The sequence below is a fragment of the Microtus pennsylvanicus genome, chromosome X (assembly GCF_037038515.1).
Source record: "Microtus pennsylvanicus isolate mMicPen1 chromosome X, mMicPen1.hap1, whole genome shotgun sequence".
Lineage (NCBI taxonomy): Eukaryota > Metazoa > Chordata > Mammalia > Rodentia > Cricetidae > Microtus > Microtus pennsylvanicus.
In genome coordinates, this window is record NC_134601.1 from 26,721,346 (window position 1) to 26,741,355 (window position 20,010).

At 41.3% G+C, this 20,010-nt stretch overlaps 1 protein-coding gene across 4 annotated transcripts in view; it reads right to left on the reverse strand.

Moving 5' to 3' along the window:
• The window catches only part of Trmt2b (tRNA methyltransferase 2B), a 52,448-nt gene that overhangs the window by 6,625 nt on the left and 25,813 nt on the right, over nt 1–20,010 (reverse strand). Inside the window, exons 8-13 of one of the 4 annotated variants that reach the window (XM_075957968.1) lie at nt 12,551–12,697; nt 10,471–10,565; nt 9,855–10,069; nt 9,556–9,657; nt 8,377–8,496; nt 8,078–8,177 (exon numbers count right to left, since the gene is read on the reverse strand). In XM_075957968.1, the coding sequence (XP_075814083.1) occupies nt 8,078–8,177; nt 8,377–8,496; nt 9,556–9,657; nt 9,855–10,069; nt 10,471–10,565; nt 12,551–12,697 (779 nt within the window). Of the gene's footprint in view, nt 1–8,077; nt 8,178–8,376; nt 8,497–9,555; nt 9,658–9,854; nt 10,070–10,470; nt 10,584–12,550; nt 12,698–20,010 lie in introns of those variants that run through there. The other 3 variants (XM_075957967.1, XR_012909027.1, XM_075957969.1) reach the window with 3 other exon arrangements.

Genomic DNA, 20,010 nt, shown 5'->3' on the forward strand with positions numbered 1-20,010 from the left:
GTATGTAAACCAGGCTGGCCTCAAATTCACAGAGATCTGCCTGCCACTGACTCCCAGGTTCTGAGATCAAAGGTGTGTTCCACCACTGTACCCAATAATTAGAGAAGGTTGTGAGCCACCATGTAGGTGCTGGGAACAAAACCAGGGTCCCCTGCAAGAGCAACAAGTGCTCAAGTGCTCTTAGCCACTGAACTATCTCTAGTCCCATGAAGTATGTTTTTTAATTGGTAAAATTGTATGAATTATAAAATCTCCCTGCTGAAAACTAACATATTGTCAAGATTTTCCATTATCAATACATTATATTTTTCTACATAGTGGTAGTCTTCCATCTTATGGATAAATCATAAATAATTTATCCAGTTCTCTTCTGATGACTTTTATATTTTCTCTTTTAATGTTAAAATATTATAATAACCAATTTTATGTCGTTTATGTTTGGGAGTGATCTGCAGGATAAAAATCAGAGGAATGGGAGCGGAAGAGATGGCACAGTAGTTAAGAAACTAACCAGAGGACCCAGGTTCAATTCCCAGCACCTATTTTTTTTTTTTTTTTTTGCTTTTTCGAGACAGGGTTTCTCTGTGGTTTTGGAGCTTGTCCTGGAACTAGCTCTTGTAGACCAGGCTGGTCTCGAACTCACAGAGATCCACCTGCCTCTGCCTCCCAAGTGCTGGGATTAAAGGCTTGCGCCACCACCGCCCGACTGAATTCCCAGCACCTATACTGCAGCTCACAACTGTCTGTAACTCCAGTTCTAGGAGATCTGAAGCCCTCTTCTGGCCTCTGTGAGATCAGGCAATGCAAGTGGTGACATACATACAAGGCACTCATACATATATACTCATACACATGAAATAACATAAAACATTTTCTAATTGAGGCATGTAATTCTGGGTCACCAAGTATGCATATATTTTAAATTTTTAATCTATATTACTAAATTTACCTCCAAAGGGATGATACCAACTTGTACAGATTAGTGCTCAATTCATACCAACAAAAAGTTTGATTTCTAGTGTTCCCATAATGTCAACAGTGCATTATCAAACTTTTGCACGTTTTCCAGTTTGGAACGTAAAAAGTGTTTCTCTAGGGATGTGGCCCCTGGTAGGCTGCCGGAAGATAGCCTGCGAGCATACAGGCAGCACTAATTGGACTCAGTGGGTTATTTAAAGAAAAGAAACATGGAGTTGGGAGCGGGATGTGTTGGGGGTCTAGAAGGAGTTGGGGTGGGGTAATAGGTTGGATATGATCAAAATGTGCTGTATGTATACACCTATGCACAGACGGGGGTGTATCTCAATGTGCTTTGCTATGGGTTTTAGACAGACTGTTTCTATGTAGCTCGAACTGGCTTCAAACTCATAATACTACTGCCTCATTATCCTGAGTGCTGGATTACAGGCATGTGCCACTAAGCCTGGTTTCAATACAGTTTTAACTCTCATTTCCATTCTCTTTCTGTGTCTCTGTTTTTCCTGACATAATCTTTCTATGTAGCCCTGCATGTCCTGGAACTCATTCTGTAGACCAGGCTCTGCCCGTCTCTGCCCCGCAAGTGCTGGGATTAAAGCATCCAGTTTATATTTCTATTTTCATGGTGAGGCAGCATCATCTTATAATGCATCAATGCATTTATAATACTTCCTTTGCATATACCCTGTTAGTTTTCCAACTGTACAGTTTTCTTGTTTCTTTTTGGTTTTTCGAGGCAGGGTTTCTCTGTAGCTTTGGAGCCTGTCCTGGAGCTGGCTAGCTCTTGTAGACCAGGCTGGACTCGAACTCACAGAGATCCGCCTGCCTTTGCTTCCCAAATGCTGGGATTAAAGCTGTGTGCCACCATTGCCCGGCCAGTTTTCCTGTTTCTTATTGACCTCTAGGGCTTGATTACAGACTGAGGAAAAAGGGGTTTGTAATATGTACTGTAAATTGTTTCCATTAAGTGAAATTGCTTACGGTGCTTTTTGTTATGCAAAAGTTTCAGATTTTTCTCCAACGTTTTATTGAAACATTATTCATACTGTATACTTTACCCATTTATACAGCTCAGTGGTTGTTGGTATATTCAGAGCATGCACTTACCATGTGCATTATCAGCAATTTCATTTTCATTAGCCCAGTAAGATGGCAGGTACCGCAGAACAGCCATACCTCCCACTGGACTCCCAAACCTTTCAATTTCTGTAGACTTGTCTATCCTGGATATTTTCTATAAAAAGAATCACTTAATATTCATTCTCTCTCTCTCTCCCCTTGCCCAAAGCCTGTGCAAGAGCGTGCGTATGTGTGTGTGTGTGTGTTTGTGCGTGCGTGTGTATGTTGTTTATATTTGTGTGAGAGGATGCACTTGCTCATAGAGGCACATGTGGAAGCCAGGAGTTGATTTTGTGATGTCTTCCTCAATTGCTCTCCATCTTAATTTTGGAAGACAGGGTCTCACTCAACCCGGAGCTCATGAGTTGGCTAGGTGGCTAGTCAATGAGCCCCTGGGACACACCTGCCTCTGCCTGCCAGCACTGAGGTGGGGTTACAGATGCATGTTGCCACACCTGACTTAATATGTGGTCTTTCGTGTCTGGCCACTGGATACCAAGCCTTATCTTCTCCTATTCCATGGTGGTAACATCTGTAATAAAATAAGGGATTTTTGCTTTGTCTTGATTTTAATATTATTTTTCTTTTTTCTTTGGGCATTTGATGCCATATTAAAGAAGACTTTGCCCAACCCAAGGTCATGAAGATTTTAAATATTTTCTTCTAAAAATTCTGAAGTTTCATCTCTCACTCTCACATTTACTTCTATGATACATTTTTTTGTTGTTTTGGTTTTGTTTTGTTGAGACTGGCCCTTAAGTAGCCCAGGCTGGCCTCAAATTTACCACGTAGCCAAGGCTGGATGACCTTAAATTCCTGATCTCCTCTTGCTTCTACTTCTCAAGTGCTAGGATTATAGACATTTATCACCACTCCTGACTTAGTACTATTATACATTTTGAATTCATGGCTGTGAATGGTATACTACAATGAAGGTAGACACTACATAGAAAACAGCAGTCCTGAAAGATTAGCTTAGCAACAGTGTAGCCATCTTCTTGTCCATAATTACTCCCCATGATGCTCACATAGTAAAAATCACTGAATGATGAACTTTTTAGACAATATTTCCAGGGCTGGAAAGATGGCTCTACATTTAAGAGTGGTGTCTGCTCCGGCAGAGGATCCAGGTGAGGTTCCCAGCACCGACATGGAAACTCATGACCATCTGGACCTCAAGTTCCAGAGGATCCAACACCATCTTCTAGCTTCTTTGGGCACATAGGCAAACACTTATACACATAAAATAAACCTTTATAAAAATATAAAATATTCCCACAGTTAAGTATTTTATGTAGTATCATTTTAGCGTTCTTCTATATCATTTAGTGAGTTTAATAGGTAGTTCTTGAAGAAAAATAAGAAATATAAATAGCCAATAAGTATTTTTAAAAGTGTTCAACATCATTGCCATTAGGGAAATAGAAATTTTAAACTGCTCTAAGATTCTATCTTACTCCAGTCATAATAACTAATATCAAAGAAACAAATGACAACAAATTCACTGCAAGTAGGAGTATAACTTGGTAAAGCTACTGTGGAAATCAATGTGGAAGTTTCTCAAAAAAAAATTAAAAACAGAATTAGCATATGACACAGCTCTAGCACTCCTGGATATATACCTAAAGGATCCAGTCAGCAGAGACACGTGTACCCATGCTTACAGCAGCCTTATTCACAACAGCTATGGAGTAGAAATAGTCTAGATGTGTATGAAAAAATAGTTTAAAATGCAATGTAGGGCTGGGGAGATAATTCAACAGACAAAGTGCTTGTCATGCAGCTATGAGGACCTATGTTTCCATTCACAGCACCCATGCAAGAGCTTGGTGACAGCACAGGTCTGTAACAGTGCTGAGGGTTAGGGGATAGAGAAAGGCAGACATCAGGGGCTCACTGACTAGTCAGTCTAGCTTAAATGACAAGTTTCAGGTTCAGTAACCCTGTCTCAGGAAAGATGGAGGGCCAGTGAGCTGGCTCAGTGGATAACGGCGCTTGCCGCCAAGCCTGATGACCTGAATTTGAACCCCAGAATCCACATGGTAGGAGAGAAGCAACTCCTCCATGCTGTCATTTGGCCTCCACACATGAATACATCTGCACAGAAAAGAGACAAAGTAAGCTGCAAAGTGAAAGAGGAACACACTCAGTGGTGACCTCTGGCTTTCACACACGCACACACAAGTGTGGTCCTGATGCAAATGGAGTTCTGATTCATCTCTAAAGCCAAAAATAATTATGACATTCACAAGGAAACGGATGGAACTGAAATTATCGTTCAGTGAAATAAGCCAGAGTCAGGAAAACACATATCACGATTTTGTGTGTGTGTGTGTGTGTGTGTGTGTGTGTGTGTGTGTGTGTGTATGTCTGTGGACGTGGGGGGGAGTAGACAGAATGGGGACAATGTTGAGGAAGGGGACGGTCATAATGAAATAAAATGAACGAGGGAGTGCATATAAGCAAGGCACAAGACACACATACGAAAGTGGCACAACGAAATAAATGGATGAGCGATCAATGTGGGCTGCTGAGATGGGTCAGCTGCAAAGTCTGCTGACCCGAGTCAGCTTCTCAGGATGCAGAGGGTGGAAGGAGAGAACTAACTCACACAAGCGCCCCCCCCCCACCGATAAATAATGTGAAAAGCAAAATAGTCTTTAAAGTGACAACGAAAGCAATTTCTTTGCATGCTAAACAAAATATTAACAGATGATTGCCTTTTAACTTATATCTTCTGAATTTTCAGTTAGAAAGCACAGGATAACTCTAAAGAAATCCTATGGTTTCTTAGAGTACATTTCTAGGTTCCCATGTTTTACATTGTAGTCTTTGACCCATTTACAATTTAGTCTAGATATAAATCCAACTTGTTGCAGTCTCTAAACACTTGTCAATCACAATTTACTGAAAAGCCCATTTTTACCCACTGAGAAGAGATGCCATCTTCATGTCGTATTCAAAAACAATAACAATGGAAGAGTAATTGTGCAGAAACAGACAAGCAAATAAGATGGAGAGAGTGAGCCTAATGGTTTGTTTTTTTTAGGTAGAAGCTTTTCCTCCCAAGCACTAGATGAGACAATAGTCTCACTATGTATGCCAGGCTGACCTCTAAGTCACTATGTAACCCAGCTTTATCTTAAACTTGCAGGTTTCCTCCTGGCTTAGCCCCTGAGTACTGGGATTACACATCCACACACCACACAACCATCTTGAGCAGGAGATCTTCACTTTTCCATGCTCACTGTTCAGCATTTACCTTGATTTTTAGAACTAACCTTGGCCATTTGTATTCTCCCCCCCCAAAAAATATCAGACTTCGTGTAGATTTTCAGATATTTTTAAAGCAAGCTCTAAGGAGTACTTTCTCATAATTGGAAAAAATCTGAGTACCCTGATATATATCTGCTATCCCAGCACTTGAGAGGCAGAAATAGAAGGACTGTCATAAGATCAAGGCCAGACTGGTCTATGCAGTAAGTTCTTAGGTAGACAGGGCTACACAGTAAGACCTTGTCTTTAAAAAAAGCAAAACAAATCCTTCAAATCTCTAGATATTCTGCTCTTTTATTTATGACCATATTCTTGTGACTTTACCCTTTTATGTTCTTGACTAGGTTTATTTACCTATTTTTTCACAATAACATTTATTTTCCCTATCTTTCATTTTGTTTTATAGTTCATTGATAAATGATGTTTTTTGATACAAGGTCTCACTATGTATTCCTGCCTGGCCTGGAACTTACTATGGAGACCACACTGACCAAAAACTCAAGAGAGATTTGCCTGCCTCTGCCTTCCTGAGGGCTCAGATTAAAAGCTTGCACAACACCTGTCAGGGTTTTTAATATTAGTTTTTGAGATATGATCTCATTATGTGGCCTAGGCTGATATCAAACCAATGATCTTCCTGTCTCTGCCTAAGACCTGGCATTATAAACAGGTACCATAACACCTGGCTTTTTAAATTCTTTTTTAAATATAATATTTATATTAATTCTCTTAGAATTTCATATACACATATAATGTATTCTGCTCATATTCAGCCTCCCTCCTCCTCCCCATAACTCCTTCCATATTTACCCCCTATCTACCACCCCCTCCAACTTCAAGTCCCAAAAGTTGTCTTCTGACCTCTACACAGAAGCTTAGGCAGACATGACTCTCTGCCTCCCACATACACTGAAAATTAATTAAAATTTAACTAAAAACCAAAACATTACCAAAAATAAAAGACACAAAATAACATGCTGACAAGGACACAGAGGAAAGAGAACTTGTAAATACTGTTGGTGGGATGAAAACTAATGGAATACAATAGCAAGAGTCCTCAGAGCACTAAAAATAAATCTATCATACAACCCATTTGTACCACCTTTTGGAATGGCCCAAAGGGAATTAAATTAGCCTTTCAATGAAATACCTGCATTACCATTTCTCGCTACATTATTCTCAACACCCAGACAAGATTTCTAACAATAGATAATGGATATAGAAAATAGTGTAAATAAAACATGGATTACTATTCAGCTAAAAGAGAATAAAGCCAAACATCTACAATAAAATGATAGTGGAAGGCATCATGTTACATAAAATAAGCCACGGAGACAAATACCACATATTTGCTCATATGCAGAATCTTTTCAAAAGCTAATCAACTGTTTTTTGGTTGGGAATTAAATCCAGTGCCCTATTTATGTGTGTGTGTGTGTGTGTGTGTGTGTGTCTGTGTGTATATGTGTGTGTGTGTGTGCGCCTGTGTGTCTGTGTGTGTCTGTGTGTGTGTGTGTGTGTGTGTGCCTGTGTGTATGTATGTGTATATGTGTGTGTGTGTGTGTGTGTGTGTGCCTGTGTGTATGTATGTGTATGCATCAAGACCAGAAGGCAACTTCAAGTGTCACCTTTAGGAACGCCATTTCACCTCCTTTGAGACAAGGTCTCTCATTGGCCAGGAGCTCACTGCTTGGGCTAGACTGGCTGACCAGCAAGCCCTAAGGACTCACCCATAATTTACTCCCCTAATGATGGAATTACAAGCTCAGGTCATCATACCTGGCATTAAATTCTTTAAAACAAATTTTGTCTTTCATGATTTGAGAGGGTTGATTTTCTAATATATTATATTAAAATTTTACTTTGATCATTAAAATTCTTGGTACCCTCTTTAAATTTTGTACTCAAAGTGAGTATCTGCTTTTCTCCCCGTAGCCTGGTTCCTATAATTCATTCTTAAAAGTGATATTAGCAGGAACTGGAGAAGCTGTTCAGTAAAGACCACTAACTGTTCTAACAAAGGACTAAGTTTGCTTCAGAACATCCACATGGCAGCTCACAAGTGTCTGGACCTCCAGTTCCAGGAGATCTAATACCCTCTTCTGGCCAGCACAGGCTTGTACAAATATGTATTGCACATAAACTTATTCAGATTCATACAAATAACTTTTTAAAACGAAAATTTATTTTTAAACTAGTATATTGAGCTGAGTGTAGAGACATATGTCTGTAATCCCAGCAAATGAGAGGCAGAGGCAGGCAGATCTCTGTGAGTTCAAGGCCAGCCTGGTCTACAGAGTTGGTTGTAGGACTAGAGCTACATAGTGAGACCTTGTCTCAAGAAAACAAAAAATAAAAATAAAGTGGTATACTCTTTTCTTTTCTCTTTATGTTTCTATACTCTTTCGAAATTGTACTTAGAAAGTATAGATTACTCTGATGTTTCGAAAAAAATAATTTTGGTTTTTGCTTTTTAAATGAGACTGGGTCTTGCTTATCCCACACTGACTTCAACCTCACTCATTTTGTAGCCAAGGATGATCTTGAACTTCTAATCCTCCTGCCTCTACCACCCTGCTCAGGTTTACATGGTGTTGAATATCAAACCCAGGGTGCCATGCATGACAGCTAGTTATTCTACCAAATGAGCCATATTCCCCAGCGTGTGAAAAAAATAATATTGAAAAAAAGTCCCAAGACTCACTCAATGAAGTTCCTTGTGCTTTCACCGTGGGGCTTGCAGGAAACAAAAACTAGAGTGTGGATGGCCCTGCAGTTCCGAATGGCTTGCACCACTTGGTAATCTGAAGGAGTAAACACCTTGTTAATGTACTTAACCCACCGTCGTCCATTATTCCAAAGTTCATGCTGAGCAGTCCTGCTCAGGAATGGAGGAAAAGCTGCTTCGGCTACCTCACAGGAAGCCCCTTAGCCTGGGATGGGAATAAAGACAGAGAACTGGTGGGCACCGCGAGGAACACCCAAGTTGCCCTCCCTCCTTACGCAGTCCAGCACGGGCAGGGTTGACCACAGCAACGGTTAACTTCTCATCTTTCTGCGACTTTAACAACTGTGGCAAAACCTTCTCTGCTCTACCAGCATGAAACTCACAGTTGGTGACACCTGTGGAAAAGAGGAGCATGTGACATCATAACTTGAAGCCAACAAATGGGAAGCGTCAGGTTTACCGAACTACATAGCAGCCAAGCTCCTGCCATTGCCATTGGTTCTAGTGGACATCAGCACAGAAAGCAATGCGCTTGGAGCTGCTGCAAGCCCTTTCCCTGGGAAAGTCTGGATGAGCCTTTCAGCTGAAGCCCCCAGATACACGGCATGGAAGAAGTATCTCCACCACAGCAAAAACCTTGATCTTCACTCGAGTCCTCGTCCTGCTCCCTCGCTAGATTTCACCTGGTGTCTCGAAAACTGTCTGCACATCTGTAATTGCAGCACTTTGTTAGGCAAAGAAAGAGAGAAGGCATTCAAGGCTAGCCTGGGCTGCACAGAAAAATAAATAAATAGATAAAAGAATTGTCTGGAAGTAGAATAAAGGAAAGAAGACAAACTCTTTTCCATATTGCAATTTGTCATTTTATTTAAACAAAGGTTCTATTTAAAAACTGCAGCTTTGTTTTGTTTTGTTTAAAACAGGGCCTCACCACGTAACCCTGGATGGCTTTGAAGTCCCTATGTAGATCAAGTTGGCCTTGAGCACACAGAAATCCACCTGACTCTGCCTCTGTCTACTGATTGCTAGAAGTAAAGGCGTTCACTGCAATGCCAGGCCAAAATTCTACATTTGAAACCTACTGCATTGGGCTCTGATACTCAGGGTCCAATGTAGCGCATGTTCTTCTCTTATATACCCCATTTCCCCTCCTAAAAACGAGGCTCATACTTCCCTTGGGCTCTTTATAGAATGTAAAAAGAAATAGTTATTAAGACGTCTTCTAGAAAACATCAAAATCCAAGGGCAGTACTCTAGCGCTCTGCCTCCCTATAAGCTGGGGATACAATATGTTTCCCTTTGCCTAGAAACAACTGCATTTCTGTTTGGTTTCGCAATGCTGGTAATGGACCTCTGGCTCTCACACATGCTAAGCAAGCAGTCTGCCACTGAGCTACAGCTGCAGCCCCTCAACGACATTTCCTTTACTTCTCCCCAGAATCAGATCTAGGTACCATTGAAGGCTGCAGTCCACCTGGCGTCCTGTACGGCCTGCTCCACCAGTTCAATGCCAAGGACCTGGGATGCACGCTGAGCCAGAGAAAGGCCAATCGCACCTGGAGAAGTAAGAAATAAGAGGAAATGACTTTCGTGTTTTAAACCAACATGGTTATACTTAGACCATAAACCAACATGGTTATATTTAGACCATCAACACTATCTCCCCTGCCACCCTCACAAAGGCCCTAAGTTATGGGCAGATGGCGTTTGAGAGCTAGACAACACACAGACTCTTCCTAAAGCCTCCACTTGCCTGTTCCACAGCAAATGTCAAGGAGGATGGTACTGGAGTTCACTCCACTCAGCTCCCCAATGGTCTGGTATAGCAATTCTGCGCCAGAGGTATTAATCTGGAAGAAGGCATCTGGAGAGATGCGGATCTTCAAACCCAGAAGATCTTCAAAAATGTGGGGTTCCCCAAACAGGAGCTGGTAGGGGGACTGCTGATGGCTGCAACGGGTCATGGTGCTAGGACAGAATAAAGGAAGACAGCATTTTAGAATGGCAGACCTTTCTGCCTCTTACTGCTTGGTTGGAAGGGGCATCCCAAGCCTCTCAGCTGGAAGACACAGCTTGCTCACCACGGCCCTGAGACTTCTGCTCGATCTCCATTCTTGAGGGATGAAGGTGCGTGTGCACACTCCCATTGTACATTCGCTCTGTTTTGATTGTGAGAAGTTAAAAGCTACCATACCCCACTTAACTTTTCTAGTCTAGCCTGGGCTCCCAGATGTGGCTGGTGTGTGAAAGCCAGGTCTAACTAGCCTGCACCTCCACGCTCAGTAGCCCACTGTCAGCAAAGCACAAAGCCAGGCTTATGGCAAGCCTACAGCCATAGGAGGCATTCTGGCTGGCTGGCCCAGGCTTACCTTTCCTGGAAATAGAGTGAAGTCAGTTCACAAACAGCTCCAGGGCCTTTAGTGAAAAAGTCCTTCAAGGTCACCTTCTGAACACACAGTTCCTCCTGCCCAGAACAGGAACTCTGTGAGTCAAGCAAAGATTCATCCCTGACACATTCTCTTGCCGATAGCTACAATAGTCAGCTGAAGCAGTCACACAAGAAGACACATTTCTCAAGTTCTATTATAAATAACACTTAGCATAAAGCAATGTTCTGCAGGGCAAAATCAACAACAACAGGCTATTTTCACATCTCAGTCAAAGCGCGGCTTGGCTTCTCAGCTTTTGACAAATCTCATACAATAGAACTGGCACTTTCTCTAGTTTGAGCCTCTAATAGTTCTCCAGAGAAAGTGTGAGTAATTCTTATAAACAAGAAGCTAAACTAAGCTCCTGTCCCATCGTGCACAGAAAATAACCTTTCAAATCCCTTCATACTTCTCCACTTTTGCTCTCCCAACCACCCACTCAAATATCACCTCAGAAGATGTGAGTCCTAGAAGAAATGAACCAGGAAACAGAAGAGAACGTGGTGGGCTGGCAAGATGGCTAAGGGGGTAAGGCTTTAAAAGCCATCAAACCCAATGCCCTGAGTTTACTCCCTGGGACCCATAGGATGGAAGGAGAGAAACGGCTCATGCCAAGTTGTTCTCTGACATCCAATTAAATGTAAAAGGAAAATAATGAACATGGTAAATAATGAACTTCCCTTTTTTCTGACTACAGAACATATTAGAATTCTAATACTGCTAATCACTATAGACAAGCTTGGCATACAGACACAGGTTACAACCAAGTCAGAGCTACAGAATTTTAAACACCAGGCCAGGAATCAAAGGATTCAGGGTCAAATCCTAGCTTTGTAGTTTCCTGACTCTAACCTTCCATGGGACTATGCCTCCATTTGGCATTCTATCAAATGAGGACGGCAACAACTTCATAAACTGGTTGAGATAACTGACTACGTGTAGGGATGTTTCCATGTGAGATTATCTGGGCTGGCTGGGTTCTGCTCTTGTTGTTTTATCAACAGGATGCAAGCTGAGGTGATTTAGCAATGAGCAGCCTCAGTTGAGAAACTGCCTCCACAGGACTAACCTGTGGGCGTGTCTAAGGGGCATTTTCTCAATTGATGGTTGCTGTGGGAAAGCCCAGCCCACTATGGGCAGTGTCATCCCTGGGAAAGTGGTACTCAGGTACATAAGAAAGCAAACTGAAAGCTGCAGAGTAAGTTTTGTGGTTAAAAGCAGTTGTTGCCATTGCAGAGGACCTGGGTTCGATTTCCAGTGCTCACACAGTGGCTCACAACTGTCTGTAACTCCAGTCTCAGAGGATCCAAAGCCCTCTTCTGACCTTCCTGGGCACAGGCATATACATGGTGCATATACATACAAGCATATACTCATACATATCAAATATTTTTTTTAAATCTCAAAATAAAAGCAAACTGACTAAGCAATAGGGAGCAAGCCAGTAAGCAGCATTTCTCCATGACCTCTGCTTCAGTTACTGCCGCCTAGGTTCCTGCCTTGAATTATTTCTCTGACTGCCTGTCAAGATAGACTGTTAGCTGTAAGGTAAAATAAATCCTTTCTTCCTCAAGTCACTTTTTGTCATGGTTTTTATCACAGAAACAGATAGCAAGCCAGAACACTGTCTGAAAGTGCTAAGTGCGTTACAAGTAAAGCATAATCAGAACTGTTAGGCTCGCCACTGTACGAGCAGAGTGTGCAAAGTATTTAGATTAGAAAAGTTAGACATGCAAATCTCTATGGGAATCACTTCTGGATGCGGTAGAGTCTACTACTATGTGAAAATACTTGAGAGTCCACGTACAATAATTACCTTGGGTAACTTAACCACAATCTTTGTCATTTCATTATGCCAACAGTATGGTTAAATTATATTCTTACCAACGCCTCTTCATCCTCAAACCTGCCCGCTAACCTACACAAATATTCTGTGGATAAGTATCTTCTGCTCTCCGCTCTAAAACTTTCAAAAGACCCAGGAGCATACAGAAGTGGCTTCTTTTCCTGGTAGGCCTACCTGACTTAATCCCTGGGGATGAAAAGTGACGATAGCCATTGTGTGTCCTTGGCTATTGGTTCGAACTGTGAGCTCACGCCAGTGTCCACCTTCATGAAACAGAAGACAGGGTTCCACTGAAGACTGTCGAAGGAATACTTCATAGTACTAAGAAGAAACTGATGTTTTATATAGGCAGAAGGAACAAGTTCAATAGCTCATTATTCATTCTGGGTCATTGTTTGAGGCTGTACTATGCTCCCCAAAGTGTATGTGTTGAAGCCTTTACCCCTCTATCCTCAGAGCATGACTGCATTTGCCAACAGACCCTTAATGAAGAGAGTAAGGAAGCCAGAGATGGTAGTCAACATACTTCAAGGATTCAAGGAGCTGAGGTCAGAGAATCTCAAGTTTAGCATAATCCTAGGCTACCTTGAGAGACTCCCAACAGTACACAAAATTAAGAAGTGATTAAACTAAAAAGAGGCCATTGTGGTAGTTTGAATAGGTATGGCTCCATAGACTCATGTGTTTGAATGCTTGGACCATAAGGAGTGGTATTCTTAGGTGCTGTGGCCTTATTGGAGTAGCAAAGTGGGCTTTGAGGTCTCATATACGCTCAAGCCACGCCCACTGGACAGTATCTCCTTCTACTGCCTGTGGATCAAGATGTAGAACTCTCAGCTCCTTCTCCAGCACCATGTCTGCCTGCGAGCCACCATGTCCCGCCATGATGGACTAAACCTCTGAAACTCTAAGCCAGCCCCAATTGAATGTTTTCCTTTATAAGAGTTGCTGTGGTCACTATGTTCACTGCAGTAGAAACCCAAACTAAGACATCCATTAAGCACACTTAATCAAATCTCACCAGTACCTTTCTAGGAAGGGGTAGGAATATATAGCTCAGCTGGTAGAGCGCCTGCCTGGTAGGCAGGAAGTACTGGGTTTCCCAAGCTCAGCACTGCTTAAAAACTGGGCATGGGTGGCACATACTTGTAACACCAGCACTTAGAAAGTAGAAGCAGGAGGATCAGAAGTTCGGGGTCATCCTTGACTACATAAAAGTTTGAAGCTAGCCTGGGCTACAGGAGACCCTGTCTAAAAGGAAGAAGGAAGAAAACAGAGAAAGGATGGAGAAGGAGGAGGAGGAGAAGCAGCAGCAGAAGAAATGTGAACATGTCACAAAACACAAGGGCTAAACATGCAGAGAAAAGGCCACGGAGGGCCACAGTATAAAGATGAGCATAGGCCAGAGGAGAAAAAACAAACCTTTCAGACCCTGATCTAAGACGTGGAACTCCAGACAGGAAGGAACTAAATTTCTGTTGTTTATACCTGGGGCCTGTGGTAATTTATTTAAGTAGCCCTAAGGAGAAAAGTGACCCAGAAACATGCTCCTTGGCCAGCTGTGCTAACACACACATCTATAATCCTAGCACTTGGAAGGCTGAGGCAGGAGGATCCTAAGTTCCAGGGTTGCCGGGGCTATGCAACCAACCCTGCCCCCTGACCTTAAGGAGGACATTCCCATTTTTTTAATATTCTAAACTATAAGTTCTATGAAGGTTTAACATTATATCCTCAAACAGGCACATAATATACATGCTCAATAATATTTTTAAAAGTGGTATGAATGAATAAATAGAGAACCTATTCAGATATAAGGCCTTAGTTTATTCTATGTGTGATACTAAATACAAGAAACTGCCATTTCTGTGAATTATTCCTGGCAGCACTTTCTAATGCCTGACTAAGCTGCTGTGATTTATTCCTACTTATAGCTTCCTGATGCAAGCCTATCATTTCTATAACATACAATCAGACGCCAGCTATACTATAGCTCACCCCAATCCTCCATTTCCTCCTGGAAAATGAAAGTTGAACACAATTCTACTTAGTTGTTATGGTTTCAAATAACCCTTAAAGTCAAGAACGAGGATAGAGCTCATTGGTAGAGGACTTGGAAACGTGCACAAGGCCCTGGGCCTGATCCCTAAAACCACACCCTCCCAAAAATCAATAAAAGTAAACTTTTCAAACAGAAGCCACTTGGTACTACAATAGGATACACTGTCTGATTTACACATGTCTTTTATTCTCATATTACATGAAATCTAGGTCTACTACATTTTCAAAGAGACCCCAGATTATCTAGGGAGGAGGAAGTTATATGAAAAAATAGTGCTACCTAGAAAGATAAGGTCAATAAAAGCTACGCTTTATCGCTTTTCCTGTAATTTCCTATACAGAAGCTAAGTGTAACTACACTGAACATATTTTTTGAATCCTGGGGTTGGAACTTTTTTTTAGAAGAAAAGTTCAACTGCTATTTACTTTCTGGTTAAAAAGAAATGCTTTGGGGAAGCGAGATTCAAATGTCAGAGGTCTTAGAAAGATGATTGTTGGAAAATGAGGCCTCGTCTGGAAATAATGTTTAAGGAACTACGAGTTACAACTCCATCATTGTATAAGCATTGTAAAATGAAGAATGAGTCCTGTTTTTTATATAAGAACACTTAAGTAATAAGACTCAAGAGATCTTCTAATTAAAATAACAGCATGTTCTACCTAAAAATTCTACTCAGATTAAATTAAGATGTTAGAAAATGTATTGTTATTTAAGCTCACTGTTCAAACAATTATCTTTTTTCCCCTGAAATGTCATTTTCTAGCACATCTAGAGGTATCAGTGCTAGATCATCCCCATTAACAGACAAGTATTCTTTCACTCTCTCACTTTCAAAAAACAGCAAGGAGGGGCTGGAAAAATGGCTCAGTGGTTAAGAACACGCGCTGCTCTCCTACATGACCTTGGTTCGGTTCCCAGCACTGAGATGGCAGGATCCAATACTGTCTCCTGGCCTCTGTCGGCATCAGGCACGCACATGGTACACACACATGCAGGCAGGCAAAACCACTCACACATGCAAAATGAGTAAATCTTTTTTTAAGAAAAAAAGTTTAAAAAAAAGCAAAATCGAGGAGCCAGGCATCATATCTGCAATACCATAATGTGAGAGACGGAATCAGGAAAACCAAGAATTCAAGGTTATCCTCAGCTGTGTAGTATGTTGGATGCTACCCTGGGCTACAAGAGACCCTGTTTCAAAAGAAAATCTTTCTTGAATCCATACTCCCTGTTGACTAATAGTCTGCTTCTTTTTTTCACTTTGTAGCCAAGCTCACAAGAACTGTATATATCCTGTCTCCCGTTCTTCTATTTAACCACTTGAATAGGGTTCCCACCACTCCACCTCAACTGTTTGCATTAAGGTCCCGAAGTCCAATGGTCCATCCTCAGCAACACTGGACACAGCTGGTGCATGTGTCTTCTCATGTTTTGGCTCCCAAAACACCACTATCCTGCTTCCTTTGACCCCACTAGCTGCTCCTTTTCGGCCCCATTTACGAGCTCATCCTCTTTTCCCAGACTGCTGGTGCAACCGAACCCTACTCTACTGGCGATCATATAAAAGAACAACACATATAATGACGCATAGTACATAATACTTGATGATGATAATATGATTGTTAACTGCCTTATGTAGTCTGTATATTATACTTTCTATCAGTTCTTAGTATATTACTCATACAAATAGCATTCACTGTAAAGTATAAACACTGAATTACACTGGCAGCAGCCTCATACATCCAGTGTTTACAACATCTCGTGATTCTATCACTTTCTCTTATTCTTAAGTCCTTTTGCTTACTCTGCTTCTACGAACAGCTTCAACTGATACCATTGAGTCGAAGTGTGTAATAGGCTATACCACACAAGTTTGTATAAGTACACTCTATGGTGTTCACATAACAATGAAATTGGCTAAGGCCAATTTCTAATTGTCTAATAAAATAAATTGGCTAATAAAATATCTCCATTGACTGAGTCAGATTAAAAGTCTCTGAACAACAAATACAACAAATAAAGGTAGTGGCACACACCTTTAGTCCCAGCCCTTGGAAGGCAGAGGCAGGCAGATCTCTGAGCTCAAGGCCAGCCTGGTCTACAAAGAGAGTTCCAGGACAGCCAGGACTATTACACAGAGAAAGCATGTCTTGAAAAACAAGAAAAAAATTCTCTGAACAACAAATGGAACAGTTACTGAGTAAAGAAAAAACAAGAGAACAAGAGAAAAAAATCTTTGCTAGCTGTGTATCTGACAGGAGATTAATATCCAGACTATATAACAAACTCAAATATTTTTCAAAAATCAAAGAATAGTCAAATGAACTAGACAGTTCTTAAAAATAAAAATGGCAAAAACCCCACACATATTTACAATGCTCAATATCCTTAGCCAGCACAGAAATGTAAATTAAAAATACACTGAGACTCTACCTCACCCCCATCACCATGGTTATCAGCAAGAAGACCAACAACAAATGCTCTCAGGGACGGGAAGACTTAAACACTTTGGTGGGAATATAAATTCGTGCTGCCACTTGGAATTCAGTATGGTTCCTCAAAAACCTAAAAACAAAACTGCCATTGTGATCCAGTTAGATCACAGCACAAGGTATCTGCCCAAAGGAATCCAAGTCAGCATAATGCAGAGATGACTGCACATCAATATTTATTGTTGTACTATTTGAAATAGCCCAAATGTGGAGCCAGACTAGATGTCCATCAGCATAGGGACAGACAAAAACAAAAAATGGCATATAATACACAATGGACTTTTATTTATTAAGATGTAAAGGAGAATGAAATATCATTTGCAAGAAAATGGATGGAAGGGGAGATTATCATATTAAACCAAAGAAGCCAGACCCAGAAAAGCAAATGTTATGCTTTCTCTCGTATATATAAAAATTTAGATTTTTTTAAATGCATGAAAGCAGAAGTGGGGTCTATTTAAGAGATAGGGGAACCAGAGGGGGAAAGACGCACAATCCAAGTGATCCAATTAAAAACTAATTTGATGATTGTATAAGGTCCTTCTGTTTATGTGTTGCTTCCATTGGTTGAATAAAAAAATTGCCTTGGCCTTTTGATAGGGAAGAACTTAGGTAGGTGGAGTAGACAGAACTGAATGCTGGGAGGAAGAAGGGCACAGTCAAGATGCCATGGATCTCCTGCCCGAGAAGGACACTGGTTAGAATCTTTCCTGGTAAGCCACGACCTCATGGTGACATACAGATTATTAGAAATGGGTTGAATCAAGATATAAGAGTTAGCCAATAAGAGGCTAGAACTAATGGGCCAGGCAGAGTTTAAATGAATACAGTTTCTATGTGATTATTTCAGGTGTAAGCTAGCAGGGTGGCTGGGATGACAAGCAGCCTGTTCCTCCTGTTATAGATGATGACATCTCCTGCCCACCACAACTTTCAATAGCTTCCCATTTCACTCACAATAAATGGTAAGGAACAAATGACCTCTCACTACACAATATGGCCTGTTAACTTCCACCTCATTGCCTACTATTAATAATTTTCTCCTTACTACCTAGTAAACATTCACCTGAGTATGTATGTTACTTTCTAAAGAAAGTTAGCCATATCCCAAATGCTCTTAGCAAGCCTTTGTGGGTATCAGGTGCGTACACACACATGCACACACACATACACTCATAAAATTGCTCTTATCTGGCCTTTATGGCTACCAGACACACACACACATATGCTGGAGAAGAGAGGCCACTCATTGGTTCCCGCCTGCCCAGCTAGCTTAGACCTGAAATAATAACACAGAAACTGTATTAATTAGATCACTGCTTGGCCCATTAGCTCTAGCCTAGTATTGGCTAACTCATATTAATTTAACCCATTTAGCTCTAGCTTCTTATTGGCTAACTCATATTAATTTAACCCATTTCTATTCATCTGTATATTGCCATATAGCTGTGGCTTACTGAGTAAAGCTCCCAGTGTCTATCTCTGGCCATCCATGACTTCTCTCTGACTCCTCCTTCTTTCTCCCAGCATTCCGTTTAGTTTTCCCTGTCTACCTAAGTTCTGCCCTGCTCTGCTATAGGTTCAAAGCAGCTTTTATTCACCAATGGTATTCACAAAATACAGAGGGACATCCCATATCACACACGTAAGCAAAGCATTCATACACCAAAAAAAAGTAATGTTATAAAATAAACCAGACAAAAAGATGAGCTAGTGGCGGCATATGCCTATAATCTTGGCAGAACTGGGGAGATAGAAAGCTCAAGACTAGCCTAGGCTACATAGCAAGATCCAGTCTCAAAACTGAAAGAGGAACCTGAAAAGATACAAGGTTGATCACCCCATACAGTCCAGGAAAGGCTCATGCTTGCAGGTATAAAGTACTGTAGAATGGATGCAGGTAGTACTGTAATTTCTGCCCAGCCCACTGCTCCCTTACAGTGTATTCAATAAACTATTCTTTTTTTTTTTGGTTTTTCGAGACAGGGTTTCTCTGTGGCTTTGGAGCCTGTCCTGGAAATAGCTCTGTAGACCAGGCTGGTCTCGAACTCACAGAGATCCGCCTGCCTCTGCCTCCCGAGTGCTGGGATTAAAGGCGTGCGCCACCATCGCCCGGATAATAAACTATTCTTTCTAAAGAACAAGATACTGCAGAAGACAGTGATGTGATAAAGTACATGGCTAAAATCAGTGCTTGAGTAAAAATCTGAACACAAAACTGGGAAATAAGTGGTGCCTCTAATCCTATCACTTGGGAGAGTGGGGCAGAAGTATAAATCTGATGCCAGTCTGGAATACAGGCCAGCCTGAGCTACATGGAAAGACTGCACCAAAGTGGGGAAGTAAAGAGAAAGCTTAGCAGCTAAGAGCACCAGCTGCTCTTGGAGAGGACCCAGGCCCAATTCCCAGCACCCACATGGTGTCTCACAAACAGAACTCCCATCCCAGGGGATCCAATGACCTGTTCCGGCCTCCATGGGCACTAAGTACATGCAGTGTACAGCTATACATGCAGGCAAACACACATACACATAAAATAATGATTGGATCTTAAAAGGAAAACAAATTCACCTTTTCATCTAACCAAGAATTTGCTCTATCTTGTGACCTTTTTCTATCATGTGACTGGAGGCTCTTTTCTCAGGAAAAAACTAAACCACCAAAGCACTAAACCTTTTATACAAACTACAAAATGAAGAGATAGATCCAGGAAGAGTCTAGGTAAGTCTGTAATACTAACAATAGGACCTCAGGTCTCCTTTGCATACAGGTAACTAGGCAGGAGATTTGAAGGTGATTCTTTGGAGAAAGTAATAGCCTTACATTATTGATCTTGACTAACAGAAACATGAGAGCTATCCCTACAGTCACCAGAAGTGAACCCAAGAAACAGTGAACTCCCAACTGGTTTTTAAAATATCAACAACCAGCAAAGCTGAGTGAAGCCACCATGATAAAATACAAAACTAAAAAGGAAGAAATCCCAAAGGGGGGCAGATGTTAGAGAGATAGATGGATGGGTGAGTGCTATATTGCTAAAAACAATAAGATGCTAAAGTAACAGAATAATAAAAGAAAAT